The sequence below is a fragment of the Elephas maximus genome, chromosome 20, assembly GCF_024166365.1.
Source record: "Elephas maximus indicus isolate mEleMax1 chromosome 20, mEleMax1 primary haplotype, whole genome shotgun sequence".
In the NCBI taxonomy this organism is placed as follows: Eukaryota; Metazoa; Chordata; class Mammalia; order Proboscidea; family Elephantidae; genus Elephas; species Elephas maximus.
In genome coordinates, this window is record NC_064838.1 from 61,027,183 (window position 1) to 61,045,764 (window position 18,582).

General features: G+C 41.4%; 1 protein-coding gene across 7 annotated transcripts in view; it reads right to left on the minus strand.

The window, feature by feature from the left end:
• ERC2 (ELKS/RAB6-interacting/CAST family member 2) overlaps positions 1-18,582 on the minus strand; it is a 1,130,613-nt gene that overhangs the window by 1,078,739 nt on the left and 33,292 nt on the right. For all 7 annotated transcript variants that reach the window (XR_007514402.1, XM_049862256.1, XM_049862252.1 and 4 more), the window contains exon 2: positions 12,396-13,191. Coding sequence is in view for 6 of the 7 variants with exons in the window: in XM_049862256.1 (XP_049718213.1) it covers positions 12,396-13,052 (657 nt within the window). In the remaining variant the exon portion in view is untranslated. The remainder of the gene's footprint in view (positions 1-12,395; positions 13,192-18,582) is intronic.

Consider the following 18,582-nt stretch of genomic DNA (forward strand, 5'->3'; position numbering starts at 1 on the left):
AAGATGCCACCCATCTTGCATAGCTATTGAGCTCACATACGTGGAAAGCAACTAGCAAATGCCTGGCACATACTAAAAAACCAGTTGTTTTCAGGTCGGTTCTGACTCATGGAGACCCCATGTGTGTCAGGGTAGAACTGTGCTCCATAGGGTTTTCAATAGCTGTTTTTTTGGAAGTAGATTGCCAGGACTTTCTTTCTAGGTACCTTTGGGTAGACTTGAATCCCTAACCTTTCAGTTGGCAACTGAGTATGTTAACTGTTTGCACCACCCAGGTCCTCCTGGCACCTACTAGATGTTCAAAAATGCTTATTCTACCTCCTTTCAAGATAAATCTCAAACATAAACAAAAACCACCATTAAAAGTCAGTGAAAATATAAAGAATAATAGTTTTAAAAATATGCCTCATTTCCTTATAAGACTGATACCTCTTTACCAAATGTTTACTTCCTAAAAAATTCTAGGTATTCAAAGACCCATGATTACTAGTCCAAGTCAAAACAAAAATAAACAAAGCACCAGGCATTATTCACAACTAATTCTTTCCCACCAATGATAAATCAGGTTGTACCTATTCTATCATCATTTTTACAAAAATACATTCATTTTGATCACTTTTCCAGAAATGACAAAGTGAAAAAGCAAAGCATGAAGCAAAACAAAGAGACAGTCACCATCCAATTACCTAGGGATTTCTCAACTTTGTCTTTAATGATTTTGTACTGAATAATTGTTTGTTGGGGAGGGCTGTCCTGTGCATTGTAGGATGTTTAGCAGGACCCCTGGCTTATACCCACTAGATGCCAGTAGCACCCTCCCCCTGGTAGTGACAACCAAAAATGTCTCCAGACATTGCCAAATATTCCCTGAGGGAGTAAAATCGCCCTGGGTTTAGTACCACTGAGTTAACCTGACCAACCCGGACAATCAACCCAGACAACTCAAGCCCGGCCATGAGTTGATAAAATGGGCAGTAGCTGCCTCAATCTTTACTTCTTTCCGGACTTTTCCTACTGAAAAACAAAATGGCCGTGCGTTGCTTCCAAGATACAATCAAACGCTGGCTTCACCGGGAAGCAGAGGCAAAGCTGCAGCACCAGCGTGCTGTTTGTCAGGCTGCCCTGGCTCTTGGCTGCATGCCCACACTCTGCCTAAAAATCTACTTCCCAAACTTTTAAAACCGCTTTCCGTAGCTTTCAAAACCTGACCTTTACAGCAGCTTTATCTACGTACGTGTGTGAAACAGATCTACAATTTTCTACATTCCTGCAAAGTCAAACCACTTACTGAGGCCAAATGCCAACTGAGAGTGGTGGGACCTGCACACAGATGTCAGCCGACTCCAACACAATAACACAGGAGCCCCACCTGTAACTAATCGTAGAAATTGCTCTCTGTCCAAGAGAGGCCAGGTTCAGAACCAACCCCATCTGCTATGGCCGTGACGATGACTCTGTTACTTCTCTCCTGTCAACATACGCTTGCTTCTTAAAATCCTCTGAGGACACTGTCTATGGGGAATTTCGTTAGGCAGTGAATGTTTGGGGAGGGGATGACCACTGCCCCTGCCTTCCCCTCCCTAAGCTTGGTTTCAATAAGTGTCACTGGCACAAGCGAGACTGGAATAATCTATTCGTTGAAATATTCCAAAATATTTTCTCTAGGTGATTGTATGTTGTTGCTATCCCATCTCCAAAATAAAGTAAGTCAGGGAGAAAACGGAAGATGGAAGTCATTTAGCTCTGCCAAGGTCCAGCATACAAGAATGTTTATTTTCCTCCCATTAGCCAAGTCTTTCAGAAGAAAACCTGGGAATAAAAATCTGTAAGGCTAATGTGGTGCACGTGGCCGGTTCTAGGGCTGACTGCAAGATTACTGAGGTGAAAACCAGCTGACATCTGTGACAAAGATGTATCGTTCACTTCATATTGTTCTTCTACATTCTAGCAAACAAAGAAACCAACTGTTAGCGCCACGACACCTCATCTGTCTTCAGATCCAAAGGAAGTTTTCACATATCCATGAAAGGCGTTTAAAATGGTAGTTTCAGTCTAAGTAGGTCATTGTCTAAACCTGAACCAAAGTTTTTCCAGCTTTCTGAAAAGGTATGGTTCTCTGAAGAGCTAAGGCAGACTTTAAGATGAGGAAAATGGACATTTTTTCTTAATCCTAAAATGTGCGTTCCCGGTTATATATAGTGCTAAATTGGTTTATTTTATCCAGTTCTAAATCCAGGTGACTATGTAACATTGGGTAAAACACACACACTCACACTTAGATTTTTTTTCATTTATTTATTGTGCTTAAAGTTTATAAATCAAGTCAGTCTCTCATACAAAAAGCCATATACACCCCCTAAGCACTCCCAGCTGCTCTCCCCTTAATGAGACAGCACATTCCTCTTCACCCTATACTCCCCATGTCCATTCAACCAACTCCTGTCCCCCTCTTCCTTCTCATCTCACCACCAGACAGGAGTCACCCATATAGTCTCACATGTCTACTTGAGCCACAAAGTTCACTCCTCACCAGCATTGTTGTCTATCTTATAGTTCAGGCCAATCCCTGTCTGTAGAGTTGGTTTCAGGAATGGTTCCAATCTTGGGCTAACAAAGGGTCCGGGGACCATGACCATCAGGGTCCCTCTGGTCTCAGTCAAACCACTAAGCCTGGTCTTTTTACGAGAAATTGAGATCTGCATCCCACTGTTCTCCTGCTCCATCAGGGACTCCCTGTTGTGTTCCCTATCAGGGCAGTCATCGGTGGTAGCCGGCCACCATCTAGTTCTTCTGGTCTCAGGCTGATGGAGTCTCTGGTTTGTGTGCCCTTTTCTGTCTCTTGGGCTCCTCTTTACCATATGTCTTTGGTGTTCATTCTCCGTTGCTCCAGGTGGGTTGAGACCAATTTATGCATCTTAGATGGCTGCTTGCTAGTGTTTAAGACCCCAGACGCCTTTCACCACAATGGGATGCAGAACATTTTCTTAATACATTTTGTTATGCCAATTGACCTAGATGTCCCCTGAAACCATGGCCCCCAGACCCCCGACCCTGCTACTTTGGCCTTCAAAGTGTTTGGCTATATTCAGGAAACTTCCATGCTTTTGGATTAGTCCAGTTGTATTGACTATCCCTGTGTTGTGTGTTGCCCTTCCCTTCACCTAAAAAAACTTTACGTCTACTATCTAGTTAGTTAATATCCCTCTCCTTCCCTCCCCACTCTCGTAACCATCAAAGAATATCCTCTTCTGCATTTAAACTTTATCTAGAGTTCTTATAATACTGGTCTCATACAATATTTGTCCTTTCACAATTGAGTAATTTCACTCAGCATAACGCTTTTCAGGAAACCCTGGTGACATAGTGGTTAAGTGCTACAGCTGTTAACCAAGAGGCTGGCAGTTCAAATCCGCCAGGAGCTCCTTGGAAACTCTGTGGGGCAGTTCTACTCTGTCCTATAGGTCACTATGAGTCGGAATCGACTCGACGGCAGTGGGTTTTTTTTTTTAATGCTTTTCAGATTCCTCCATGTTATGAAATGTTTCAGATTCATTGTTGTTCTTAATCATTGCATAGTATTCCACTGTGTGAATATACCATAATTTATTTATCCATTCATCTGTTGATGGGCACCTTGGCTGCTTCCATCTTTTTGCTATTGTAAACAGTGCTGCAGTGAACATGAGTATGCATATATCTGTTCACGTGAAGGCTCTTATTTCTTTAGGGTATATTCCAAGGAGTGGAATTGCTGGGTAATGGTAGTTTTTTTTTATGGTAGTTCTATTTCTAGCTTTTTAAGGAAGCACCAAATCAATTTCCAAAGTGGTTATACCATTTTACATTCCCACCAGGGGTGTATAAGCTTATATTTCAACTTGAAGCTAAAATGAAATCTTACAGATATGGCTGACTTTCTTAATCACTCAGGTAATATGACCAGTATGTCCTTAAAACATTTGGAGAAAGACAGTGGCTAAAAGGTGGCTCAAGTCAGTGCAATGGGCACCTGTTATTGTTCTAGACCATCCACTCAACCTGCCCTTCTCCCCCAGTTGCTTTAGAGAATTGCTCTTCTCCCAAACCATACAGTTCTAATAGGATCACCAGTCACAGTAATCCTTCTCACATCCCCACCAGTCACCCTCCTCCTCCTGTCCCCCCACCCCCCCCCCCCACACACACACTAACCAAGTCCTAGAGGTAGGATATAACCAAGGCAGGACCAGAATCCCTCCATGAATTTTCCAAATAGGAAGTGGAGATAGAAGGTTCTCTTGACCTCTCAATTGTGATTCCAGGGTGCTGGCAGCCAAGACTACCCACCACATGAAGGAGAAAATGAGGCTTACCCAGAGATGGAGAAAGACACTGAGAACCAGAGACGAAGTCATAGGGAGAGACAAGGTCCTGGGACAGTTTGAGGCCCTGGATCCAGTCAACTCCAAGCTCCATAGCTAAGTCTTGCTGCAATTTCATTACAGGAACCAAACCCCTCTCTTACATTGGCTTCGAGGTCTGCCCAATGCAATTATTAAGTAGGTTTCTTCATTCCAACGTGTAAGGTCCTTCAGGATCTCATTTCACCTCACTGAAATGCACCTTTTGTTGTTGTTGACATGACTGCTAATTATTATAACAGTTATCAATTAATGATCTCCTGTGATGTTTTATCAGTTGAGCTACAGGTAACAGAATACCAAACCAACAGTGTCTTAAACAACTAGGGGTTTATTTTCTTACATGACAAGTTGTCTAGAGCCATTGTTGGTGTTGGTGCACCTGCTCAAAGATGGCAGGGTGTATGTCTCTGTGCTTGTCTTGGACTTTCCTTCATGGTTACAATACGGCTGACAGAGCTGCAGACATCACATCTACACTCAAGGCAGGAAGGAGGAGGAAGGAGCTTTTCTAGTGATGTTTATTCCTTTTATTAGGAAAACAAACACTTTTCCAGAATGTTCCATATTTCCACTTGGGTTTAATTGGCCAAATACTTGGAGAAGAAGCCAGAAGCTGAACCCTTATCAGGTATCATTAGGATACTTTGGAAGGCCCATTCACTAAAGGAACTTTTGACTATCTGAAAGTTATCATCTGCCTTCACAGGACACCTCTAAGGTCTCATTTCCAGGGATGCTTCTGAAGCAACCTTGTCCAAAGTATGGCCTTTAAGCCATTGCTTCTAGGCAGGAGTGGATTAACCAGTAAGCAATGTACACATGAGCTTACCTCACCTGTTTTTCACCACATCAAAGTGGTGAAAAACAGGTAAAGTTGTGCGCTACAGTTTAGTAAATAAGCATAAGTAAGCCCACATATACCTTGATTATTGAGTAATCTGTCTCTTGTTCTAGGGATATTTATAACTTCTGATGGATGGGATTAATGTTCAGAAAATATCCATTCCCTTCCCTCTCTGCCTTGGCAGGAAGTAGACTCCCTGCCCCACTGGCTTTGGGCTTGGCCATGTGACTTGCTTTTAAGCCAGTGGAATGCTACTGGACATGATGAAGGAGATGTTTTAAATGTGTGTGATCTGGGTTGACATTTGGCATCTGCAATCTATCATGAGAAGATGAAGCCTCGGTGGCTGCTGGTCCAAAGAGAGTGTGGAGGCACATGGGACATACCTAAACCCAACTTGCAGCCTAGAGCCTGGAGCCCAGAGCCCGGAGCCCAAAGCCCAGCATCCAGCCCAGTCCAGCCACGATGCAGACACTCTGCAGATCTGTGAGGGAGAGATACGTTCTTATGGTTTTAAGCCACTAAGTTCTGGGATGGTTTGTTACCCAGCATTATTGCAGCAGTAGCTGCCTAATACACAGGTGTTCAGCTTATAATAAAGTTTCATGGTCAAGTAAGTTTGGGAAATTGATAGGTTAAGCAAATTTAATACAAGTTTTTGACTGTAAGAGTTAGGGCATTTCACATGCCAATATGCATTATGAATTTCCAGAACAGGAGTACCTAGCATGTCATGCCCCAAGCTTATATGATCAGAAAATCCTCTTTGGGGAAGCATCATTTCCCTGGACACACTTTGGAAACATTGGCTTCGAGGGATCGATGGTTTCTCAGATTTAGTAGTAGTTAAAGGGAAGAAGCCTGGAAGAACGTAGAGGAATAACACAGATCGGAGCAGTGAATGCATGTAAATCCTACCCACAAAGCTGATGGGATTTGGCACTCCAGGGCTCAGCCCTTGATTCCACAAACACTCCATAGTCAAGGTGACTGCAGCTGCATTTAACTGTCAGCAGACGCCCATCACAAGGCAGTTGCCTCACCACCTTCTCAACAAGAGATAAAGACAATTGTATCACTCACTTCCAATTGGAACAACTCAGCGTATCTGGACTCTTGCAGTGGAATCAGTATTTTAGAACAGAGGTGAATGACCCCTGCTGAAATGGCCCTGCAGTGACACAAGTAAAAGAAAAAATAAAGGAAAGACAGAAGTATGATTCATCCTGACCTTTTTGAGTTCCAGGCTCAAAAGGAGAGTCAATAAATCATATGTTGAAGCTGTCTTGAAAACCCATATTAATATTGATTTAGAGTGGATTATACCCTACTGTGTTAAGCCAGAAATAGAAACTATCACATAATCATTGCTTAAAAGCCATAACAGTCCCCAGACAGGTTTACTTACACTTCTTAGGTTAGGTTTGCCAATGACCTTGTCCCACTTCTGCACACACCAGATGGGGAAATATTAGATCTAGTACAATCTCCTAGGTGTGATGCTATTTATATTCACGCAGCTCCTTCGTTAGCTGTGGACAGCTGAGGAGAGTATCTAAAAATGTTTTATGTACACCAAATTTGGAAACATAACCCATTAAAAATACAGTTAATAACTGCACAAAATATTCCGGAATATGAAAAGTCAGTAACTTATACACACCAAAACACAAGATATAGTCTTGGTGAACTTTTGAAAAATTTATTATACACCATGTTTTCTTTCTCTGACTTCCATCACAAAGGTAATCAGAGGAGGGGCTATGAGAAAAAACAAACCTACATTCATTTAGAAAAAACTGAGTCACTCTACTTCCCTGGAGTTACAGCCCCTCCACCCCTACCCACAGGCCATCAAAAATAAGATGGCTGCCTCAAATGCCAGTACAACATCTATTCTCAATCTTTTTTCTTCACCTTTCCCCAGAACACTTGATAGATGATGTCACTATCCCTAAACACACCCCCCACCAGTCTACAGGGGTGTCACTGACAGCATGGGCTGTGGGTTCATGGCACTCCAAAGAATTTGCTGTCCAAAATACTCTACCACTTTCTCCCCAAATTCAAGAAAGCACATCATGAAGCAAAAAGCACAAATGCTAGCATAGGGATAACTCTGCATCCATCCACTCTGATTGAAAACAACAGGTCGATGGTTCTAAATTTCAGTACTGCAACTCTTATCAGTTAACAAATATATTTATATCCATGCAGATACATGTGGTTGAGAAAGAAGGCCATGGAAAGCAGAATATTCATAAAGGAACCTGGGTATTAGCCCCGTACGTAAGAAATTTGGTCACAGCAACCTACCCATTGGCTTCTGCGTTTCCTCTAGCACAAGAAAGGTGTTCAGCATCCTCCCCTAGATGTGCAGTTGGGTTCAGTTCCCTCTACAGAGCTAGAAGGACTTCACCATCCATTGCAAAGAAATTGACAGGTGGAAGTCCCCATACCGCTGTGCATTACGGGGGGAAGTCCATGCGAGTGAGCGCTAAATTCACAGAACTATGAATTTCACATTCAAGAGCAGTTGAGTTTCCTCACCTCCATCCTATAATGGATCTACTTCCCATTTCTCTTCCCATAATATAATTTAAACAGTTTGAGGTAATATGAATTTAGGTTGGTAAAACTCTAACTATCCAAATATCTCTGGGAGAGTTTCATTTATAGATGGTCTCCCGTTGTTGTGCGTAAGGAATAACAGTCAAATGCCCCTTCTCTCTTTTACGTTCCTTTCCATAATTTGCTTCCCTAAGATATTTCCAAGAACTTATTTTCCATAAACTGTTTTTCCATAATATTTGTTATCCCTATAATGCTTCCATAGCTTTTCTTCTAAAAGGAAATTATAGTAAGTTATGGTAAGTGATGAAAATATACTCCAAATTGTCTGTGTAATGCTCAGACTTAAAAAACCCTAAACAGCACAAAATTCATTACTAAACCAAACCCACTGCCGTCAAGTCGCGACTCATAGCAACCCTATAGGACAGAGTAGAACTGTCCCATAGAGTTTCCAAGGAGCGCCTGGTAGATTTGAACTTCCAACCTTTAGGTTAGCAGCCGTAGCACCTAACCACTACGCCACCAGGGTTTCCAAATTCATTACTAGGAAAAATAAATTCCCAGCTAAGAATAAAAATTCTATTAAATTAAATCACATTCTTAATCATCTACCAAAACTGCTCATCCCTTATCTAACATATATGAAGTATGATTTTCCTATTATACTAAGATTTTGTTCAGAGCTCAGTGACCCTCTAAGGTAGTGAGCCTAGTAGTTAAGACCAAGGCCTTACCAGCTATGTGAACTTCAGCAAGCTGCTTGTCCTCTCTACATTTGTTTTCCATCCATGAAATGAGGAAGTTTCTAGCCCTAGCTCAGATGACTGATGCAAATACTGAATAACATATACAAAGCTCTAAGCACAATGCACATAGCAAGTCCTCAACAGATGTCTGTTGGTAAGAGCAGCAGAAGTCAAAAGAACAGCAACAGCTGTTCCCAAATGCTATTTCACTTTATTCTACCTAACCCCACTATTTAGTAAACAAAAAAACCTCGCTGGTAGAAATTTCTAGTATTCCCACATATCTGTCTCTCCTCTCTTTCCTGGAAAGAGGAGAAACCTACATCTCCCACCCCCCTGCACCTCCACTCCAAGGAATTGAGGAAGCAATGTGCCATCTCCAAGCACTCTCTCCCTAGCCAAAGCAACTCTTGAAGTCACCCATTAAGATGCAGGAAACCTGGATCCCTGAGTCACTATGTGGAGGAGGGCTTCCCTGGAGAGTCAGTTGATCTGCTTTAGACTTTAAGTAAGGAAGAAATAAGCCTCTGATGTGTCAAGCCACTGAAATCTGAGGTTTGTTAGTGTAGCAGAACCTCTCCTGACCAAGAGATACTCAAATAGCTCTAAACAGGATGCTAATGTACTTCCAAAGAGGAGGGGTGCTTCAATTATTTTAATATAACTTGCTTTTTATCAATCTTTACTTTCTTTGATTGTAATACAACATTATACCAAACCAAAAAACCAAACCCTATTAGGATAGAGTAGAACTGCTCAGTGGGGTTTCCAAGGAGTGGCTGGTAGTTCGACCTGCCAATCTTTTGGTTAGCAGCCAAGCTCTTAACTACTGCACCATCAGGGCTCCATAATAATGACTTTTCAAATAATCCACGCTTCTTCCCCCTTATATATTTTTTAACCTAAAAAAGAAAACAAATATATTTTACTTGCATTAACATACAGACTAATACTGGGACTTTCGCTGGGTCATATATCACATACTCACATGTCAACCACGGTGTCCAAAGCATCCTGTGATCACAGGAGATTCCAGAACAAGAAAGGAATAACTGGAGCACTCTCAAGCATTCACTTGCTTCAGGCTTATGGTAACATGGCACAGTAAAGGGAAATTATGGATCTTACCTAGTTTAAACTGAACTAACTCTAACGAAATGGACAAGTAGTTTAAAATATTTTTAGCCAGAACAAAAAGGTTTTGGGTGTCGTTAGAAATTGCATCATTATATTGTTTATTTTACTTTATCTCTACCATATGTAAGTTATGTCTTTGTGAATGTCATATAAGACACATATATTGGCACAGAAGCATATTATATAATTTATTTTAAAAAAGCAAACATACATAATTGAAGGTCTGTGATCAAAAAAGTTTAATAAGAGCATGAAATAAAAGTAATCTGGGGGCTGAAAGTTTAGAGAATGGCTTTCAAATTTTTTGTCACCATGTACATCACTCCTAAGTTGCTTTAATTATTTTCCAAAACATTTCAAAGGAAGGGGAGATGTGCACATCGCAGAAACAGGTTCACAGGGGCTAAGCGAACCAGCAAAGTTAGGAAACAGCGGAAATAACCATGAAGAGCACTAATTTGATTTGGGAGAGAAGAACAAAGCTTTCTGTTCCAACCGAAAATCACATTTCCACGTCTAAAAACCAGCAGTGCTTCTGTCAGATAACAAAAGGGATCAGGTAGCTGCTTTCTACACAGAGAAGGAGAGCAAAGAGAAGATTCTAAATACGAGTCACAAGGGCTTCCATGTGAGCTTGGACTCCAAAGCAGTGGTAGCCGGGAGGGTCAGCAGACAACCCAAAGAAAGGCAGACTGCTTCCTTAGGCCAATATGGAGACCAATTACCAGAGAATCACTAGTTCAGCCCAAGTTAGAGTTACCTCAGATTTCTAAGAAAGTTAAAATATATCCGGGAAATTTTCATTTGACTGGCTTGGCACCCACAACCTTCCCTCTCTCAGCACTCACCTAATTACCAACAAGAGGTGAAGCAGGATTTAAGGTGCATCTGACTCCAAATTCCTTATGAAAACAGCAGCATATAAAATGGGCCACACAGAATAGGCAGGATTTGAAAATGAAGACTGGCTGTGAGTAGAAGGAAACTGAGGGGTGGGCTGGGCTGCTGAGAAGGCCACCAGTGGAAGGGAACAGTAAGAACAAAGGCATGGAGGTGAGAAATCTTGAGTGTATGCAGAAATTATCACGTGGGGGTATGTAGGTAGCCCAGGAGACATAGACAGAGGTCATAGGATGTAAGTCTGGGAAGGTTGGCTCAGGCCTTCCACAGAAAGTGACTGTAGGCTCAGCCAAGGAGAAAGACTTTACTCTGGAGGTAATGTGCAATCACTGAGGCCTTTTAAGCAGGGGAATGGCATAACATCAGGTAGACACTGGGAAAACTAATCTTGCTATAACGTGGAGGATGGATCAAGGAAGAGTAAGAATATGCTTTGCACATAAAAAAAAATTTTTTTTGCACATAGTAGGTGTTTAATTAGTACTGAATGAATGAAAGCAGAAAGACCATGTTAAAATTATCTGTATATACCTAACATGATATCAAATCCATTCTATCCAATCCCATTTAATATTGTTCAGTTTGCCACTTAGAGAACAAACTTCATTCACTCTAGAAGGAAAAAGTTCTGCTGGTGCTTCAAAAAAAAAAAAAAGCAATCAATTCAACCACTCTGGCCAGGATCACAACCCAAACCAAAAAAATCTGTTGCCATCAAGTCGATTCCAACTCACAGTGACCCTATGGGACAGGGAAGAACTGCCCCATAGGGCTTCCAAGGAGCAGCTGGTGGATTTGAACTGCAGACGTTTTGGTTAGCAGCTGAATGCTTAACCACTGCACCACCAGGGCTCCAGGATTGCCGCTGAGTTGATTCTGACTCATAGCAATGGAACCAATTAGAGTGGGGGAAAAAGGTAGAACAAAATTTGAATTCATAAAAAAGATCAGATTTACTGGTCTGAAGGAGACTGGAGGAACCCCTGAAACTATACCCCTTAGGCACCCTTCTCTTAGAAATGAAGCCATTCCCAGAGATCACCTTTCAGCCAAACAATAGATAGGTCTATAAATAAACAATTACACATATGAGGAATGTGCTCCTTAGAACAATCATCTACATGAGACCAAAAGGACAACAATTGCCCAAAAGCAAAGATGAAAAGGCAGGAAAACCAGATGAATGGAAATGGGGAACTCAGGGTGGTAAGGGGGAGAGTGCTGACACATTGCAGGGAGTGCAACCAATGTCCTGAAACAATCTGTAAATAAACTATTGAATGGAAAACTAATTTGCTCTGTAAACCTTCACCTAAAGCACAATAAAAATAAATAAATAAGCAAAAATAATAAAGTCAGAAAAGAGAAAAAAAAATCAATTTAACAGTCAAATGTGACCCTCTAAATGCTGCAGGTAAAGTGTTTAGTTTTGTAAAAATTAACATTCCTCTTCTATTCAGAGGCAAGTACATCTGAACTTCTGCTGCAATAGCTGAAAAAGAAAACAAAATTAACCAAGTACAAAAGTTAAAAAAAAAAGTTAGGCAAAGAGAATTGATCCCCCATCCCCTGCAAAGCTATTGGAAAGGTTATTGGGAAAGTTATTGGAAAATAAGGAAATCACAAGCTGTAACTTCATATTTCCTATGCCTCTTCTAGCATCCAGGTAGGACGCCACAATCTTCTCAATAATGTCAACCTTTCTTCTGCACAGGTCGTGGTACCATCTGCAAAGCATCAACTACTCACTGAGAAACCAAGGCTGAAAACCAGAGATGAGTCACAACCTACCTGATTTTCTTCATGGGAAACCCTCATCTGTTCCTTGAGGACAGACATCCGGGCTGCCTCTTCTTTCCTCAAGACTCTCTCTTTCTTGAGCTCAGGGCTCCAGAAGGTTTTGATACTGTTCATGGAAGATCCCAACTTGCTATCCTTGATGTCTAGCTCTTTCCGAAGGAGATCATTCTCTCTCTGAAGTTCCTTGAGCTGGGCCTGAAGATCTAACATTGTGCTATCTCTTACCTGCCTCAACATGGAGGGGACCTGGTGGTGGTGATGATGGGATGAGGTGGTCAGACCACCATGTTGATCCGTATATGAAAGGACATCTGTGTGAGAAAGTCCAGCAGAAGCAATATTGGGACTGCTTCCCATGGCTGTGACTCGGCCCCCATAAACGGCTCGATTTGTGGCCCTTCCCAGAGTCATGGTGCCCTTTGGGTAAGTTGTCGAAGCCACTCCCTCATGGTCACTCAGATACATGGGTCCAGATGTAGCGTAGGCTGCATTAAGGGACTGTATATTCTCCATGGACAGAGTCTTGCCTGTTCCTCCACCTCCCCCACTACTCGTTCTTCGGTGGCCCAAACGAGGAGACCTTGGCAAACGAGGTGATCTGGAAGGGCTACCTTCCAGATTAGTGATTGTTCTTGCGCTTCCATACATTTTTCTTCTACTATAAGGTCCTACTGAAGAGAAGGAATGCTATACTGAGTTGGAGATTAAGCCAATATTTCCACTGTTGGCCAGAATTTTCACTGTATTCTTTTCATAGTCTGTACAGGATATGGCTCCGATCAGAGATCTGCAAAATGAGAGGAGAGGTAATTAAAAACAAACTCTTTAGAACTCTGACTATAACTGCTATTATGTGTTAAAATACAGGTAGGTAGGAGTAGATAGATCAAGTCATGACCATGAAGTACCTTTAAAAGAAAAGTGACCCCAAAATTTTACTTACTGTATGTAACCTTCTCATAAATCCCTCCCCCCCGCCCCAGCCATGCCCCCACTCAAGGTCAAAAGTTCACAAAGCCAAAGAGAAGCTCCCTTTTCCTTAGGAAAATGAAACTCAGCATTTTGGTTTGCACTGAGAGTTAGGATCTCCAGAAAATTCACTGTGGAATTCCCCATCACAAAAACCTTACCTATAAAAATAATTCCTCTTGAGGGGCTCACACCATACACTAGTGGCTACACGTGACTTTGAGAAGCTGCTGTTTCCTAGGACATCAAATACTTGGCAAGCATTGACAGAGGCATAGCTAGGGTATAGCAGGTATGGCAGACATTGCACCAGTCCTGGGTGCGTAGTGCCACTGAGCAGCTTCTATTAACCCAGTACAGCCAGCGGCAAATCTATGGAAAATGGCGCCTAATGGCAACACTGAAACCATGTACCTGTCCAACCATCTGACACTCCTCTTTCAGATAACTTTACCATAATATCAGCTCAAAACTGTAAGTCATGCTTGTTAATCTTTTAATTAACATATTACCATGTTTGAAGAAAGATCTTTGGCCTTACCAGGTTAATAGAAACTGCTCAATGGCGCCACTCACCCAGGGCTGGTGCAATACCCTAGATACTCCACTGCATGTATACTGTCACTTCCCCTTCCTGCACCCACTGGAGACTGCACTAATCTATTACATGAACTGGAACCTACTGGCCATCTTGAAATTAGTAGAAAAAGACATAGCTCAACCAACACAACTCCTATATATACAGCCAGATCCTAAATGCCACCATCAGAGAAAGTGACAGTCCTATTTTTTTCCCCTTCTGTCATGAACTAAATTGTGTCTCCCTAAAATATGTGCTGGAATCTTAACCCATATGCCTATGGAGGTAATCCTGTTTGGAAACTGGGTTTTCTTTGTTGTGTTAATGAGGCCACACCAGAGGAGAGTTTGTCTTAAACCTAATCACTTCTGAGTTATAAAAACAGCAGATCAGGCAGAGGCAGGAGCGGGGGAGGCAGACACTATCTGACTACAGAGGCAGATAAACTCCAAGGATTGCAGCCTGTAGAAGCTGAAATAGACAAAGAAGGACCTCCACCTAGAGGGACACTCTGAATTCAGGCTTCTAGCCTCCCGAACTGTAAGAAAATAAATTTCTGCTCTTTAAAGCCACCCACTTGTGGTATTTCTGTTACGGCAACACCAGGTAACTAAGACACCTTCCATACATATCTTTCAGGCTGACCTTTTGCTACTTCTTCATTTTGGTTGGCCTTAGTAGTCATATTAACCACACCACACCTGTACAGAAGTGGCACAGGCAAACAGTATACTGTGTTAGTGTTCCTGGTCCCATAACCCCTACAGGAAAAAGTAGTAGAAGCACCCTCTCGTGGTTACTAAGGTACAAATGGTACAGATTTTATGTAGCTGGGGTAAAGGGTTATGATTATCCCTTCAGTGTAAGGACCTAAATGCCCTTAATGGGGTACATGGTGGCCTATGCCCTTCCTCTTCAGGTGTCTATAGTGGACTTTCTTTTTTTCAGTTTTAAGACAATAAGAACAGTGGCTACAAGGACAAGCTTTGCCAAAGCAAACTGAGGTTCAAATCTCTACTTTAACACTGATTAGATGAATGACCTTGGCAAATTATCTGTTATAAGCATCCTTTCTCTAGTTTATGTTGTTGTTAGGTGCCATCAAGCCTGTTCCAACTCATAGCGACCCTAGGTACAACAGAACAAAACATTGCCCGCTCCTGCGCCATCCTCACAGTCTTTGCTTTGTTTGAGCCCACTGTTGCAGCCACTGTGTCAATCCGTCTCGTTGAGTGTCTTCCTCTTCTATAAAATGCCAGTAATCCCAACTAGCTCATAGTACTGTGAATAAGTGAGACAATGTCCATAAAACACCTACCGTGGTGCCTCACACACTCAATAAATAGGTTTTATTGGTAGTATCTCGATGAGATAATAACATTAAAAGTAATACACATTAATAAATAAGGGTATCTTTTACTTTTATCTGCCCAGTATCCGTCCTCCCTCCTTTCAGGTAATACTAACTCTATTTTCTTTAGAAAAATTATTCCCAATCTCTACTCTTAGTCCCTAAGATTTGTGGAAGGTTGACTCCCTCCACTCCATCCTGGGTGGTACTGGGGTAAGAACATGACTCAAGCCTGGCCAATCATCATACTCCATTCCTCAACCACGGTACTGGTCTAGGGACGGGCATGTGACTCGCACTGGTCCAAAAAGACTCCAAACAAATGGAAAAGAAAAGCTCTTCTTCAGCTAGCATTATTTGCTTTCAAGATGGAGCTTTTGGGTCCCACCACGCAGAAAGGCCTTCCTAAGAGTGAAGCTAACACAAAGCAAAGCAGAGCCAAACTATGAAGAGACCAGGCCCAGTGTCATCATTTGATACTCTGCATCCAGCAGTGACTGAAGCTACTACATCTATCCCCAGACCATTTTGGTTACAAATGCTGTAGCAGACTGACTGCATTAACGGCTCAATTCTTTACCCATTCCTATATCCATGCCCTTGGTGGTCCCCTCCCAATTTGACGCTGGGTTGAGCCATGTGACTTGCTTTGGCCAATAGGATGTTAGCAAATGTGAAGCAAGCAGAGGCCTGAAATAGTGCTCGGGTGTGTCCTCTCTTGCTCACTCCTGCCACAGCAATTAGGACATGCCCAGCCTAGCCTGCTGAAATATGTTGCCCCAGCCAACAGCCAACCAACCCTAAGACATGTAAGCAAGCCCTGCCAAGATCAGCAGAGCTGCCTAACCAACCAGCATTTGACCGCAGAGAGATGAGCCAGCCCAACCGAGCCCCACACACCTACAGGCTAAATAAATGTTTCCTGCTGTACGTCACTCACGTTTTGTGAACGGTTGCTTTGCAGCAGTACTGGGACAACAGAAAACTGATATACTGCCAATAAGTATCCTTTTTGTTTCATTCAATTCCAGTTGGGGCTTCTGTCACTTATACCGTAAAGAGTCCTCACATGTACCATGAAGAAACATTTTTCCATAAAGGTTCCCCTTTCCCTAAAAATGCCCCCAAAAGAATCAGGCAACTCTTTCTACCTAAGGAACTTATTTTCAAATGTTTATGCTGCTCAAAGCTTAGTTTTGTTTTATCTGGAAATACACAAAAATCATTTTGTTTCCAAGATGTTTGCGTGAATAATTTGTTCTGGGAAAAAATGGGCAGGGTGGAATCAACATTTCCAACAATAGGAGAAGATTTACATAAATGCTGGGACAGACAGACAGTGGAATAGAATGATGATTATATGAACATTTAATGAAATGGAAAGACAGTCATGATATACTGGTGGGGGAGGGGAAGGAGACTACAAAATCTTTTTTTGACTTGCTCACATTTTTGTAAAACACAAACACACATACTAACTCACAGGGATGACTGGGTTGACATACACCATATTGTTACCACAGCTGGGACATCAAGTCATTTTCACTTTCTTCCTCTCGTTTACTTGCATGCTCTAAATTTTGTATAATAAAGATACATGCTTTTGTAATAAGAAAATAAAATTTACTCTTGGTTCTTCCATAATTCCAACAGTTAAATGGATTTGGTATCTTTACGGTGCCTAGAACCTAGGTATCGAGGTTCTAGGTTTGCCACTCCATTGTCCTACCACTTACAGAACTGTCTTTCTAGAAGTGATTAGCTGTCCTCCCGTATCTTCTTCCCTTGTATCTAGAGGCAGACATTTCTGAAGTCTCTGGCTAGGTTTAAGATCCCCATCCCAAATGCAGTGAAATTTACACCTACACAGACTTAATCTCAGTGATTTTACAGCCCAGCTGGCCAAGGCTCTGGAGAATTCAAACAGCCAACAAACAAAAAGTGGATTTGCTGCTTTTGGAAATACACACACACAAAATATATATATACAATATACATTGATATAGTACCTTTTCTAAAAAATAACGTTTCCCTATTTTAAAAGTAATGTGTGTTGACACTGGCCCACAGTGTCCTTGGGCTCTCCTTGTCTACGTTGAGTATCGGGTTCATGCTGGCATCATAGAATGATTTGGGCAACTTTCCATTGTTTACCTGCCCTGAACAGTGAGCACAACACAAGACTCTATTCCTGAAACGTTTGGTAGAACCCACCTGTTAAACCGAATGGGCTTCACGGTTCATTACCTTTCCTAGTCATCAACGATTACTGGTTTATTCAGGTTTGCTGCCTATTTTGTGTCAATAATGATCATTACAATGTTTCTTCAGAAAGTCGTTCCATCGAGAGTTTTTAATTTATTGGTATTGCTTTGTATAACTTTTCCTTAAATTTTTTAATCACTTGCAGTTATGTTACCATTCTCATTCCTAATGTTATTTGATTCTTTCTGTTTCCCTTGATGACAATACAGTAAATGTTAGTTTTTCTAAGATGCAACTTTTGGTTTTATTGATACATTTTATAGTCCTCCATTTCATCAATATCTCTTTATCATTAAAAATAATTTCTACTTCCTGTGTGATTTGCTATTTTTGCCTTTTTGTATTCAATGTTCATTTATCTCCAATCATATTTTCTGATGAATGCACATAAGATGTTAAGTCACTGGCCACATATTCCAGGATGGTATTATAGAACATTCTGTCATTTTTAAATAGCTTGCATTTAATATTTCTTTTGAAATTCTTTCTAACACAGGAGATATTCAGAAGGATATATTTAAATGTCAAAGTGGATAGGTGTTTTTGGCTAAAACTTTATAGTTTAATTGCATATTCCTTAGCTCCCCAGGAGACCCAGCTTCAATTCCCAGCCAATGCATCTCAGCACAGCTACCACTCATCTGTCCGTAGAGGCTCATGTGCTGCTATGATAATCAGCTCACAGGTTTCAGAAGAGCTGCCAGACGAAGACAAACTAGGAAGAAAGGACTGGCAATCTACTTCTGAAAACTGTACATGTAGAAATTGTTGAAACGGTGTATGTTCTTCTGGGTATATTCTCAATAATTGTGTGGCATTGAAATTATAGAATATAACACATACGCTTTCTAGTCCTTAATTAGCCTAATATATGATTGGTTTTCTTAATTGTTTTAAAAAATCCTAATAGATGTTTATCACAGAAAATTTAGAAAATACCGGTATGTATAAAGAAGAAAATGAAAAACACTCTCAACTTGTCACTCACAACCTATCTTAACAAACTGATATTG